This window comes from Gossypium raimondii, chromosome 2 (assembly GCF_025698545.1).
Source record: "Gossypium raimondii isolate GPD5lz chromosome 2, ASM2569854v1, whole genome shotgun sequence".
NCBI lineage: Eukaryota > Viridiplantae > Streptophyta > Magnoliopsida > Malvales > Malvaceae > Gossypium > Gossypium raimondii.
The window spans coordinates 21,173,258-21,188,616 of NC_068566.1; the positions used below are offsets into that span (position 1 = coordinate 21,173,258).

General features: G+C 36.0%; 1 protein-coding gene across 1 annotated transcript; it reads right to left on the bottom strand.

The window, feature by feature from the left end:
• Positions 1-4,057: 4,057 nt before the first annotated feature.
• On the bottom strand, positions 4,058-4,528 carry LOC128033949 (uncharacterized). Its single transcript, XM_052622450.1, has 2 exons — positions 4,315-4,528; positions 4,058-4,227 (listed from the first exon to the last, which is right to left on the bottom strand). Exons 1-2 carry the CDS (start codon positions 4,526-4,528, stop codon positions 4,058-4,060), a joined length of 384 nt encoding a protein of 127 aa, XP_052478410.1.
• Positions 4,529-15,359: the final 10,831 nt, after the last annotated feature.

Sequence of the window (15,359 nt, forward strand, 5' to 3'; positions counted from 1 at the left end):
TAGGGGTTGTCACAAAATGATTGGGACCAATTGGAGGCGGATCGCGTCATCATTCACTCTTTTGTATTTGAACAAGTCGCATAATTGTAGAAATCTCTTTAAATGATGGTTTGGGTCTTCTATCATATTTTCTGAAAATTGCAAGTTTCTTTTCTATCATTTGGATAGTGACCATCTTAATTTTGAAATTGTTTGCATTAATAGCAGGCCTCTCAATAACACCTCAAGCAGCGTCTAATGTAGGAATCACATATTTGCACAATGTCCTCTTCGGTTGAGGCATCAGTGGCTCCTTTTGCAGCTGTGCAGGTGGCTTGATGTTCTCCTCAAATACTGGGTTTCCTTGTGACAAGTTAGGTACTATAGGTGGATTGTTTTACATTGTTTGACGGGTTTTCCTCAAGGTTCTCTCTAATTCAGGATCTAGCTCGATTGGAGGAGTTCAACTCTGAGTCATTGTAACACCCCTAACCCGTATCCGTCACCGAAACAGGGTTACGGAGCATTACCAAAAATTTCACTTCAAACGAATACAATTTTTAAAAATTTCAAATCATATAATTAATCATAATAAAAAAATCCAAATCATACATATTGGCCCTCGAGGCCCTAAAAACATAACAGAAACAAGTCGAGACTAAATCGAAAACACATAGAATTTTTTAAAAATAGTGAAAATTTTAAAAACTACAAGGGTTCACAGCCGTGTAACCAAGCCATGTGGGCATTCGAAGTAGGGACACACGACCGTGTCCTAGCCCATGTTCGTGCCCGTGTAACTCACTGAATTCGGTCACACGGCCAAGCCACACACCCGTGCGTCAAGCCGTATACCCTTCAAAGTAACCTCACACGTTCGTGTGCCAAGCTGTGTCCTAGGCCGTGTAACAGCCTGACTTGCAACCCTTTGAAAGCTATAAGGGACACACAGCCATGTCGCCTGGTCGTGTGTCACAAACGGCTGAGACACCCATCCTAGTATAAACCTACAATCACTTTTGCACATATATACAAGTCATCAAAATGCACCAAAATCATGCATAATCAAGCTATCCAAATATGGTATGTAAGCATACAAACAATATGCCCAAAGGGCACCTCAATCTCAACAATCAAACACGTACACGTATAAACACAATTTGGCCAAATTTCCAACTAACTTTTAGCTAAGCTTAAACCAAAATATACCATTTGATTTACCTATCAATTTCATGCCAAAAGGTACCAAATGCACCATTCAACAACTAGCACTTATAGCCATTCATGACATTTATAACAAAAGTATCAAAACACCAAATTTAAACATATTACAAGACCATTTATTAACATAAATACCTATACATGCCGTTATAACAAAACTTTGAAACATCCAAAAGTACCAATATAGCTGATGGATAGTGTGGTATAACTCTGACAATCTTCCAACCCGAACGAGCTTTCGATTCACTATAAAATATGAAAAATAACACAGAGTAAGCATAATTGCTTAGTAAGTTCGTATAATATAAAACATAAATTACCATTTAATCACATAATAGGTAAGTTAACTTAGCATATTCCAACCATAATTTGGCCAAAGCCTATGCATATACACCAAACATGTTAGCCATGTAAACATATACATAAGCAATATAAACATGGATGAGCACATCATTTAATTATGTTTCATATGCATGTATCATCCATTTCAATTCTTAGTATACCATGTAACATCATTTCAATGTAATTCACATGTGTCCCTGTCTTAGTTCATATCGAACTCTTACCATTTCATGTCAAAATAATGCTTGTTGAACTGTATAGAATATCATCGGATACCCAGGGTAGCTCACACATAGTGTGATAACTCATATAACTGTAAATCCGTCAAATCCTTTGTATCCTACGAATTCCTAAGGTTCAAACAGGGCTCGGTAATCGTCATACATCATTGGATATGCAATTGGTATGTACGTATTACAATTCACAATACAAGTATAATTCAATTAAAAGATATATACAAGGTTTAATTGCACGAATTTACCTCGACGAGTAAACGTAGATATGTAAACGTAGATATGGAGGCGACTAATCCAAAACATTATCTTTGCTCCGATCTAAAGTCATACGTGATTTGTCTTGATCTAAACGGATAAATTTAGCTCAATTCAATATGTATTTATTCAATTTAACCCAAAATCAAATTTTAGAAAAATTATAATTTTACCCCTATACTTTTAATTTCTTTAAATTTAGTCCCTAGCTCATAAAAATAGAAATTCATGCAATTCAATCACAGCCCATCGTCTCTAGCAAGCCCTATATTTCATTTATTTTTACAATTTCACCATGTAAAATTTTTATTTTTCAATTTAATCCATATTTTACAATTTCACCAAAAATGACTTAACAAAAGTTGGTTTATCTAACAACAACTAATCATATTCTTTCACAAATCATCAAAACTCATACATATTCTTTAATGGTAAAACCCTAATAGTTTAACAGTTTCAATAATTAGTCCTCGAGCTAGCTAGATTAAGCTACAACTATCCTGAAAACATAGAAATTATTAAAAATGGGACAAAAACATATACCTTGCACTAGGAAATAAGTTGGTTGAACCTAGCAAGATTTAATGGCTTTCTTTCATTTTTAAAATTCTGTTGTAGAAAGGTAAGATATGATAGCTTAATTTTTGTTTTATTTAATTTGTCATTTTTTACCAAATTACATATATAACCTTTAAAAACATTAATAATTTCACTTATACCAAGCCATGCACATCCAATAACACCATTTATGGTCCAATTACCACATAAGAACTCATAATTTAAGGTTCTATAGCTATTTAATACCTTCAGCTACTAGAACTCAACTTTTTCACTTTACGCGATTTAGTCCTTTTTATCAAATTAAGCATGTAGCGGTAAAATTTCTCAGCGAAATTTTTAAACGGTACTACAATCATGCTATAGGCAATAAAATATTAATAAAATAAATATTTTGACATTGAATTTATGGTCCTAAAACCATTACTCTGATTTCACTGAAAATCACCCGGTGCAACTCTCCCCCCTAAAAGAATTTTCATCTATGAAAATCTTACTACAAAAGAGGTTCGAATATCTCTTTCTCATAGCTTCCTTAGGTTCCCAGGTGGCTTCCTCTATTTCGTGCCGTTGCCAAAGAACCTTTACTAAAGCGATGTTCTTATTTCTCAATTCTTTAACCTCTCTAGCCAAATTTATGATTGGTTCCTCAATATCTGGCATATCAGACTAAATCTCTACATCCGTCGGGGATATAACATGTGAAGGGTCAGAACAGTACCGTTGTAACATAGATATGTGAAAGACATTATGAAAGACATTATGAATCTTTTCTAATTCTGACGGCAAAGATAATCGATACACTACAAGTCTGATTATTTCTATAATTTCATTCAGCTCGATAAATCGCGGACTTAAATTTCCTTAGCAACTGAACTTAAGAACTTTCTTCCAGGGCGGTACCTTCAAGAACACTCTATCTTCAACTTGACACTCAATGTCTTTACTTTTAAGATTCGCATATGATTTCTGGCAATCTGAAACTGCTTTCAAACTATCCCGAATCACTTTTACTTTTTCTTCAGTTTCACGAATCAAATCAACCCCGTGAATCTTTTTCTCACTGAGCTCAATCTAATATAATAAAGTTTGACATTTATGACCATACAGAGCTTTATATGGTCCCATCTTCATGCTTGACTGAAAACGTTGTTATAAGCGAATTCAACCAACGGTAAGTTTTTCTCTTAGTTGCCTTCAAACTCTAATACGTAACAAAGAACCATATCTTCAAGTATCTGAATTACTTGTTCGGACTGACCATCGATCTGAGGATGAAATATAGTGCTAAAATGTAACCGCGTACCTAAAGCTTCCTATAACCTTTTTCAAAATCGCAATGTAAACCACGGATCTGTATTCGAAATGATGGAAATTGGGACCCCATGTAATCTGACAATCTAAAAAACATATGACTCAGCTAATCCCTTAAGAGAGTAATCTGTATGTATCGGAATAAAATGTGCTTACTTTGTCAAACGATCAACAATAACCCAAATGACATCTTTCTTTCTCAGAGATAGGGGTAAACCCGATACAAAATCTATAGTAACCCAATCATATTTCCACTCCGGTATCATCACTGGCTGTAATAACCCTGAAGGCACCTGATGTTCAGCTTTAACTTGCTGACATACTAAACATTTTGATACAAAGTCAGAAAACTCACATTTCATTCTCGGTCACCAGTACATCCGTTTCAAATCTCTGTACATCTCATTACTTCTCGGATGAACAGACAAGCTACCACTATGAGCTTTGTGCAAGATTCCCCGAATGAGCTGTGCATTCTTTGGTACACAAGTTCTATCTCTGAATAATAAGGAATCATCGGGTCCTATATGAAATCCTGAATCAGAAGTCAACTCACTCTGTGCCCATTTAGCTAGCAACTCGTCATCGCACTTCTGAGCTTCGTATATTTTCTGTAAAAACATCTATCTAGCTTTCAAATAAATTAAGATTGAACCATCATCAGACAATTTCAGACACATATTCAACACCCGTAAGGCAAGTAAAGACTTTCTGCTCAAAACATTAGCAACTACATTTGCTTTTTTAGGATGATAATCAACGATCAACTCATAATCTTTTAATAGTTTGAGCCATATGCATTGTATCAGGTTCAAATATTTTTGCGACGTTAGATACTTCAAACTTTTATGATCGATAAATATATGCACCTTTCGCCGAACAAATGGTGTCGCCAAATTTTCAACGCAAACACAGTAGCTTCCAATTCTATATCATGTGTCAGATAATTCTTTTCGTGTGGCTTTAGTTGTTTGGAAGCATAAGTTATTACTTGCCTTCCTGCATCAAAACGTAGCCTAAACCGTTTAAAGATGCATTGCTAAAAGTAAACAATTTTTTACCCGATTCAAGCTGAACCAGAACTGGTGCCTTGGTCAATAATGCTTTCAACTGGTTGAAACTTTGCTGACATTTTTTAGACCATTCAAATTTCACAACTTTCTATAATATTCGCGTCGTCAGTGTAGCTATCATTGAGAATCCTTTGACGAATCTTCTGTAATAACCAGCTAATCCCAGAAAACTTCTAACTTCAGATACATTTCTCGGTAGTTTCCAGCCAACAACTGCTGAAATTTTACCAGGATCAACTCTGATGCCTTCGACCGAAACTATATGTCCCAGTAAATTGACTTCTAGGAGCCAAAATTCACATTTGCTAAATTTGGCAAACAGTTGTTTATTACACAGGGTTTGCAACACAATTCTCAAATGTTCAGCATGCTCACACTCATCTCATGAATAAATCAAAATATCATCAATAAAAACCATTACAAATCTGTCTAAATATGATCTAAAGATTCTATTCATCAAATCCATAAATACTGCAGGTTTATTAGTTAAACCAAGCTGCATCACAAGAAATTTATAGTTTTCATACCTGGTTCTGAATGCAGTTTTCAGCACATCCGAATCTTAAACTCATAGCTGATAGTAGCCAAAACGAAGATCAATCTTCAAGAATACTGTTGCACCTTTCAACTGATCAAATAGATCATCAATTCGCAGCAATGGATGCTTATTCTTGATTAAGCTGACGATAATCAATACACAATTTTATCGATCCATCATTTTTCTTAACGAACAGAACGAGTGCACCCCAAGGTGAGCAACTGGGTCGAGTAAAACCTCTATCTGTCAATTCCTGCAGCTGTGCTTTTTACTCTTTCAACTTAGTAGGAATTATTGTGTATGTTGCTATTGATATCAGTGATGTCTCCAATACTAATTCAATAGCAAACTCAACTTCTCTGATTGGCCGTAATCCAGGTAACTCCTCTGGAAATACATAGGATACTCACAAACCACTGGCACTAATTCAAGCTTCGACTCAGATACTTTAGAATCCAATACATATGCAAGATAAGCATCGCAACCTTTTCTCACATATTTCTGCACTGACATAGCTGAAATAACAATAGGTAGCCCACTCAAACTATCTGATTCAATCCGAAACGTCTCACCATTCTGACATTTCAATAAAAAAAGTTTTCTTCTACAATTCACGACAGCGTCATGCAGGGTTAGCCAATCCATACCCAAAATCACGTTAAATTCATCAAACAGTAATAACATCAAATCGACCAAAAAACTGTAACCCCGACTTATCAAAGGACAATTCTTGAAAACTTTATCAACTAGCACATATTAACCTAAGGGGTTTGACACTTTAACCACGAATTCAGTGGACTCAACAAGTAAATTCTTACTAGATACTAAATTTGTGCATACATACCAATGGGTTGGTCTTGGATCATTCAAAGTAGTAACATCAGTATCAAAAATAGAGAAAGTACCGGTAATAACATCTAGCACAGAAGCTTCCTCTCGTGCATGAATTGCATAAGCCCTAGCTGGTACTCATGCCTCAGATCTCACGATAGAGTCTTTTGTTACACCACAGCCACCACTCGCATTTCCAGGATTACGAGGTGGTCTACCTCTAGTAGTAGTGTTGCTCAGCCTCATAGTCTGAGCTTTTTCTTTTTCGAATTTCTCTGGGCAATATCTAAGATTATGGTTGAAGGAACCACACCTGAATCACGCCCAATTCTTCAGTCAACACTCACCATAATGTGGTTTTTTACAGTGATTGAACTCGGGTCTTACATCTCTGACACTACCCACACTCGCTACAGGTGTAGCCTGAGGTTTTGAACTTGAACACCGATTACCTCTATCTCTACTGGAATACCCCACTGAAGTTGTGGAACGATTGTGATGTTGTTTTGATCTTTTCAATGCTAACTGATATGACTTCCTATTCGATCTTGTTCTTGAGTCTCTATCTCCAAAATCAGCATGTCTTTTCTCTTAACTCAGCTCCATGGCTTTATGTGTTCGGTCTACTAAGATAACAAATTCTTTTAGCTCAAGAATTTCGACTAAAAGTTTTCTATCTTCATTTAACCCTTCTTAGAACATTTTACACATAGTAGTCTCGGTTGGGATGCATTGTCGAGCATATTTACTCAGTCTAACAAACTCCCGCTCATACTCTTACACAGACATATGGCCCTGTTTGAGTTCAAGAAATTCTTTACATTTTTTATCCAGAAATCTCTAACTAATGTATTTCTTTCAGAATTTAATTTGAAGAAATACCAAGGTGATCCGATCTCTTGAAACTATAGAAATTAACGTGTTCCACCACTGATAAGTCAAATCATTCAACAAAGATACTACACACTTAACACATACGGTCAGTGAACAAGATAGTTCATCGAAAACCTTGATTGTAATCTCTAACCAGAATTCTGCTCTCTCAAGATCACCTTCAGCAGTAGCTCCAAATTATTCAGCCCGTACTTACGAATCTTCTCAACAGGCGGCTTACTATATCGTAAAGGTTCCAAACCTTGAGGAATAACAGGGATCGGTTGGGGAGTAGGAGCGAGTGGAGGTTGTTGAGCAGCCGAGTTCGTTCGTACAAACTCGGTAAACCATTCACTCATCTTCTAAAATAAAGCTTCCTTAGCCTCTCTTCCCCAACCCTCAGATATAGGCCTTATACTGCTTGACACTACTCATTGAACAGAGGCTTGGGCATTACTCTCAACTTCATCGGAATTAGCTCGGTTGGATGTCATTGCTATAAGAAAACATGTTGTTAAAATGGTCAGAAGATATCACACTATCACGGGTTATATAATGACATGTATAGCTAGACTCACACACGTTACATTCAATTTGGGAAACGACTAAACCATATCTCTAATACCAATAAATGTAACACCCTTAACCCATATCCATCATCGGAATAGGGTTACGGAGAATTACAAAAAATTTCACTTCAAACAAATACATTTTTTAAACATTTCAAATCATATCATTGATCATATTAAAACAAATCCAAATCATACATATTCTCCCTTATACGAGCACTCAAGGCCCTAAAAACATAATAGAAAACAATGAAAATTTTAAAAACTGCAGGGGTCACACTACCATCTAGCCAGGCTGTATGGGCATTCAAAGTAGGGACACACGGCCGTGTCCTAGCCCATGTCCGTGCACATGTAACTCACTAACTTGGGTCACACGGCCAAGCCACACGCTCGTGTGTCAGGTCATGTACCCTTCGAAGTAACCTCACACGCTGGTGTGCCAGGCCGTGTGCTAGGTCATGTAACAGCTTGACTTGCAACCCTTTGAAAGCTACAAGAGGCACACGGCTGTGTCGTCAGGCCTTGTGTCACACACGACTGAGACACACGCCCGTGACTCTGCCCGTGTGGAAGAAAATTAGACTATTTTCAAGCCATCCCATCCTAGCATAAACCTACAATCACTTTTGCACATATAAACAAGCCATCAAAATGCACCAAAATCATGCATAATCAAGCTATCCAAATATTCTATATAAGCATACTACCAATATGCCCAAAGGGAACATCAATCTCAATAATCAGACATGTATACTTATAAACACAATTTCACCAAATGTCCAACTAACTTTTAGCTAAGCTTAAACCAAAATATACCATTTGATTTACCTATCAATTTGATGCCAAAAGGTACCAAATGTACCATTTAACAACTAGCATTTATATACATTCATGACATTTATAACAAAAGTATCAAAATACCATATTTAAACATATCACAAGAGCATTTATATATACATTTTAAATTGCCATTTCATCTTTAATCATTCAACCATAATAAACCAAAACATCAACCACTTAAAGGCCAAATATATCCATACCAAAACTAAATCCATATCATCACTCAAAATGCCATAAACACAAGCCAAAACGAATGGCTACTTTATTAACATAAATACCTATACATGCCATTATAACAAAACTTTGAAACATCCAAAAGTATCGATATAGCTGATGGAAAGTGTGATATAACTCCATCAATCTTCTAACCCGAACGAGCTTCTGATTCACTATAAAACACGAAAAATAACAAAAAGTAAGCATAATTGCTAAGTAAGTTTGTATAATATAAAACATAACTTACCATTTACTCACATAATAGGTAAGTTAACTTAGCATATTCCAACCATAATTTGGCCAAAGCCTATGCATATACACCAACCATGTTAGCCATGTAAACATATACATAAGCAATATAAACATGGATGCGCACATCAATTAATTATGTTTCATGTATATGTATCATCCATTTCAATTCTCAATATACCATGTAACATCATTTCAATGTAATTCACATGTGTCTCTGTCTTAGTTCGTATCGAACTTTTACCATTTCATCTCAGAAGAATTCCCATTGAACCGTATAGAATATCGTGGGATACCCGGGGTAGCTCACACATAGTGTGATAACTCATATAACTGTAAATCCGTCAAACCCTATACATGTATGCTCACACGAGTTGTGAATCAAAATGCTCACACGAACTATGAAAATAGGCCTGCTCACACAAGCTGTGGGTCGAAACGTAGCTACACAATGCTACTTACACGAGCTGTGGAGTATTCGCAACACATGCCAAACCTCAGTCATCGGTAGGACGCTCAGGACCAGGACCCGAATCATATAAACCCTAATAACTTGTCATTTGTATCATACAAATTCCTAAGGTTCAAACGGTGCTCAGTAATCGTCCTACATCATTGGATATGCAATTGGTATATACGTATAGCAATTTACAATACAAGTATAATTCAATTAAAACCTATATACACGATTTAATTACATGGACTTACCTTGACGAGTAAACGTAGATACAAGGGCCACTAATCCAAAACTTTATCTTTGCCCTAATCTAAAGCCATACGAGGTTTGTCTTGATCTAAACGGATAAATTTAACTTAATTCAATATGTATTTATTCAATTTAACCCAAATCACATTTTAGACAATTACAATTTTCCCCTATACTTTTAATTTCTTTGCAATTTAGTCCCTAGCTCATAAAAATAGAAATTCATGCAATTCGATCACAATCCATCATAGCTGAATATCAATTAGGTCCCTAGAAAGCCATATATTTCATTTATTTGACAATTTCACCAAAATTTACTTAACAAAAGTTGCTTATCTAACAATAACTAATCATTTTCTTTCATAAATCATCAAAACTCATACATATTCTTTAATGAAAAAACCCTAATAGTTTAATAGTTTCACAAATTAGTCCTCAGGCTAGCTAGATTAAGCTACAACAATCCTGAAAAAATAGAAATCATTAAAAACGAGACAAAAAACATACCATGCATTAGGAAATAAGTCGGCTGAACCTAGCAAGCTTTAATGGCTTTCTTTCCTTTTTAAATTCCAGTTGTAGAAACGTAAGAGATGATAGCTTAATTTTTTTATTTAATTTGTCATTTATTTACCAAATTACATATATAACCTTTAAAAACATTAATAATTTCACTTATACCTAGCCATGCACATACACTAACACCATTTATGGTTTAATTACCACATAAGGACTCATACTTTAAGGTTCTATAGCTATTTAATACCTTTAGCTACTAGAACTCAACATTTGCACTTTACATGATTTAGTCCTTTTATCATATTATGCATAAACGGTAAAATTTCTTAACGAAATTTTTATAGGCACTACTATCATTCTCAGAGACAATAAAATATTAATAAAATAAATATTTTAATGTCAGATTTGTGGTGCTGAAACCACTATTTTGATTTCACTGAAAACGGGTTGTTATAGTCATACATTGAAATCAAAGAGAAGTTGAAATAAATTAAAAATAAAATAAAAATTTGTATCAACAATTCTAAATTTTACTATTTATCCTTTCAAATGTAGGGAATTAAATTTAATTCTAATGTCAAAACCTCCTCGGCAACAGTGCCAACAACTTGATCACCGCCAGACGTGCCAATGTCTGGACTAGAAATACTGCAACAAAAAGATATAAAATTAAGTAGTGGTATCTGCAAGTATACAGGTCAAATTATAATATAGATTAGTGTTACAACGAAACACTTCGGGAAGCATTTCAATGATCGTACTTAAGGGAGGTTGAATTAAACCTAAATTAACTCTCTACAGTAATAAATCTAAATAGTACTAATTTAAATTTATATTACAAAAAATCAAATTAACATCAATTAATTAAATTAACCTAAAAATTATTTTAAAAAATCAATCAATTTAACAATAGAAAATAATTCAATAAAATAGGTAGGTGATTAACTCACTTTAATGATCCTAATTAACTTTAGAATTCGGGTTTTATTGAGTTAGCTATTAATTAACCAGCTATTACCTCTCGGCCTCCAACTAATTAACTAATCGACCAATACATGCTTACCTCTTGGCGTCATTTTCTTGACCGGGATAAATTATAATTTACTCCGTAAACTTTTTTCTCAATCTCATTAATCCTAAATTACTTTCTAGGGGCATCACTTCCCAGGGTTTAATCGTACATAATTTAAACCAACTAACTTGAATTTCAACCCTTGTTCATTCCTTAATTATTTACGCATATGTTCGTTAATCTCGCTAAGGAAATTAGATACTCATGGATCTAAATGCAATAATTCCTAAAATCATATTTAACATGAAAACAACAAATTAAATAAAAGGAGTAGAGAAATAAGTTCATTTTTTTTATCAATTTGAGCTCAGAATCGAAATGTCCTTTAATAGTTATGAAGATCACCTCAATTGCAATTGGAATCAACCACAAAATAACGAAAAAGTATTATATTAAATCCTTGGATCGAAATCAATCCAAGTTAAAACAAGAACAAAAGTATAAAAAGGACTAAACTGGAAAGAAAATAAAAACTAAACTTGTAACACCCCAAACACGGCCTAGATGTTATGGTCGGATTTGGAAGTGTTACGAAGAAGGGTTTTGAAACCGGTGATACTTCAATAAAACGTCCAAGTTATAAAACATATTAATTTATATATTTATTATCGAAACCTTTACATTTTATCCTTTAAGGTTAACCAAATCATTTCGTAGCTGAAGTTTGAAAATAAAACCATTAAAATCAAAATCATGCTCGTGTTTTCAAAAATAACATTTGTTTGTGTAAAATCGATAATTTTTCACGTCGTTGCAGTTTAAAAGTTATAAACCAACCAAACCCAAAAGTTTAAACCAAACAGTCCAAATGTCCAGAGAGTCCAAAAATTTCAAAACTCTCACGAAAGTAAAAAATTTCAATAAAAACCATGAAATAGCAATAAATGAAGACAGTTTCCCATCGAGTGGTCACCATTGAGCCTCCGTCGCACCAACCTGCCTATGTCTATGGATTACCTGAACAGAATAGACAAATAGATGTGAGTTTACGTAAACCCAGTGTGTAACCCCATGAAATAGTCAAGCAACATACACAGAATCTCATATACAGTCGAATACAGATTCGGACCGAAGTCTATGGCAGTTATAGATAGCAGAATCAGATAAGCAGAACAGATATGCAGAAACCTACCCCTATCCTTTGCACATCATCTCCGACCATCCCATCACACCATGTGGGGTTAAAAACACCCACCCATCCCTACACACCATATAGTGTCGATGCGACACATAACAGATAATATGCAGTTAAGCTTCCAGAATATGGGCAAAAAGTCGCCATGCAGATCACTTCCTCCACATATACCAATCCCACCCCAAACACAGATATAGAATATAGGATTAACAGGATTAACATGCTCGTATACAGATAACATAATTACTCAAACAATACAATCAGACATACATATCAGTTTTCCACTCAGATCAGACTATAAAAATATCAAATCACATGTAAAAGGGTTTGATTAGCCCTTATCGACCTTACGGTAGGTCCACAGTCAATCGAAATGACCCATGCGACCTAGGGAAAATTATAGAATTTTGGGCCCCCATGCCCGTTTGGCTTGCCTGTGTCGGCCCACACGCTCATGTGGCCCACACACCCAGATTGACCTTACCCGTATGGCCCACATGGCCTGGCCCAAAACCCACACGCCTATGTGGGCCCACACGTCCAACCTGGCCTAGCCCATGAGGCCCACACGGCTACACTCACACTGTCTCATGGCTGTGTCTTATGCACGACCACTTATTGGTCAGACACACGGCTGTGTGGCGTCGATAGTGTCTTTTTTTGGCTTTCGTTGAACCTCGATTTTTCATGTTTAGGGTACACACCTGGTTGATTTTTGCAATAGAATCAATCCTGAGACCACCGCAACCTGTAAACAGTAACCCTAACCCCTCTTAGCAACCCATTTACGAATTCACAACCAAAAATTCAATAATGCTCACAAACTTACCGCCAAGAAAAACCACCACTAACACAGATTAGACCGTCGGAGTGAATTTTCTACTTCACAATCTTCTCCTAAACACAAAATTCCACTAATCAATCGCTACAGATTAACATCGCTAAAATCTCAAACCAATTGTTAAAGAGATGCGAAGTCCTACTTACCAACCGATTAGAGAACCCAGAAATCGCAGCAGCAACAATTGAACGAGGGATTCCCAAATAGAATCAAGGAAAATGAAAGGAAGTTTACCAAGAAGGGAAAAATGTCAGAAGAGGGAAAAAGAGAAGAAAATTGATGTTAGAAACATTTGGGAAGAAAAAAAAAGATTTGAAGTCCCAAATATCTCAACTTCCCATTATCCCACTAACCTCTATCTCACCTAACCTCTATCTCGCCATCGAAACAAAAATATCATCCGCGCTCATATAGGGAATTGAACACGGGACCTTCAACAAGCTAACTCCTTACCACTCGAACCAGTAGGCTCATTCTGATATTAGTTTATTAAAGATAAAATATAGCCCAACCTACTAAGGATAAGACTAGGAGAAAAAATAACAGAATTTACAAATGTAAGACTTGAACCCAAGACCTCACACACACACCCAAAATAATTTGCCACTGAAGTAGATACACACTTATGTCGGATGTCACAAAAACAGACTTAAATTATTTAGGGCAGTACAACTCTACCCCTTAAAAGAAATTTCAGCCTCGAAATTTACCTGATTCTAACAGATGAGGATACTACTGACGAATCGAGTCCTCAGGTTCCCACGTGGCTTCCTCAATGCCATGATTTTGCCACAAACCCTTAACCAACGATATGGACTTCCTCCTTAGAACCTTAATATCTTGATACAAAATCTAAACTGACTACTCCTCAAAAATCAAGTTCGGTCTAACCTCAATCTCCTCAACAAAGACAACGCGATATGGATTAGATCAATACCCCCTCAACATCGAGGCGTGAAACACATCATGGATATGGTCTAACTCTAGAGGTAGCTTTAACAGATAAGCGACCGGTCCCACACGCTTCAGAATCTGATACGGCCTAATGAACCTAGAGCTCAACTTTCCCTTACGACCAAACCTTAGAACTTTCTTCCACGAAGATACCTTAAGAAATACAAAGTCACCCACAGCGTACTCGATATCCCTCCTTTTAAGATCCGCATAGAACTTCTATCTATCAGAAGCCGCCTTCAGACGATCCAAAATTAGTCTAACCTTATATTTAGTATCAGAAACCAACTCAGGACCCAAAATTCGTCACTTACCCAGCTTAGTCCAACATAGCGGAGTATGACACTTACGACCATACAAAGCCTCGTAAGTGTCATATAATTGCTACACTGGAAATTGTTATTGTAGGCGAACTCAGCTAACGGAAGAAAATTCTCCCAACTAACTCAAAAATCAATTACACAACTCTGAAGCATATCCTCTACTATTTGAATCACCCTCTCAGATTAACCATCAGTCTGAGGATAGAACGCACTACTGAAGTCCAATCTTGAACTCAGAGCCTCATGTAGTTTCTTCTAAAACTGAAAAGTAAAGCGAGGATCCCTATTAGAGATTATCGAAACCAAAACCCTTTCCAGTCTCACAATATCAAAAATATAGAGCTTCGCTAACTTTTGCAGAGAGTAGTTTTTTCGAACCGAAATAAATGGGCAAACTTGGTCAATTGATCCATTATGACCCAAACAGAATCCTTCTTAGTGGGTGTCAAGGGCAACCCACTAACGAAGCCCATCATCACTCGTTCCCATTTCCATAAGGGAATCTTAACAGGTTGTAGCAAACCCGAAGGCAACTGATGCTCAGCCTTAGCTTTCTGGCACATCAAACAATAAGCAACAAAATTTATTACCTTTCGTTTCAAACTCGGCCACCAGTACAGCTCACGAAGATCCTGATACATTTTATTACCACGGGATGCATAGTATAAAGGCTGCTATGCGCCTCCCTCAGAACCAACTGCCTTAAATCAAA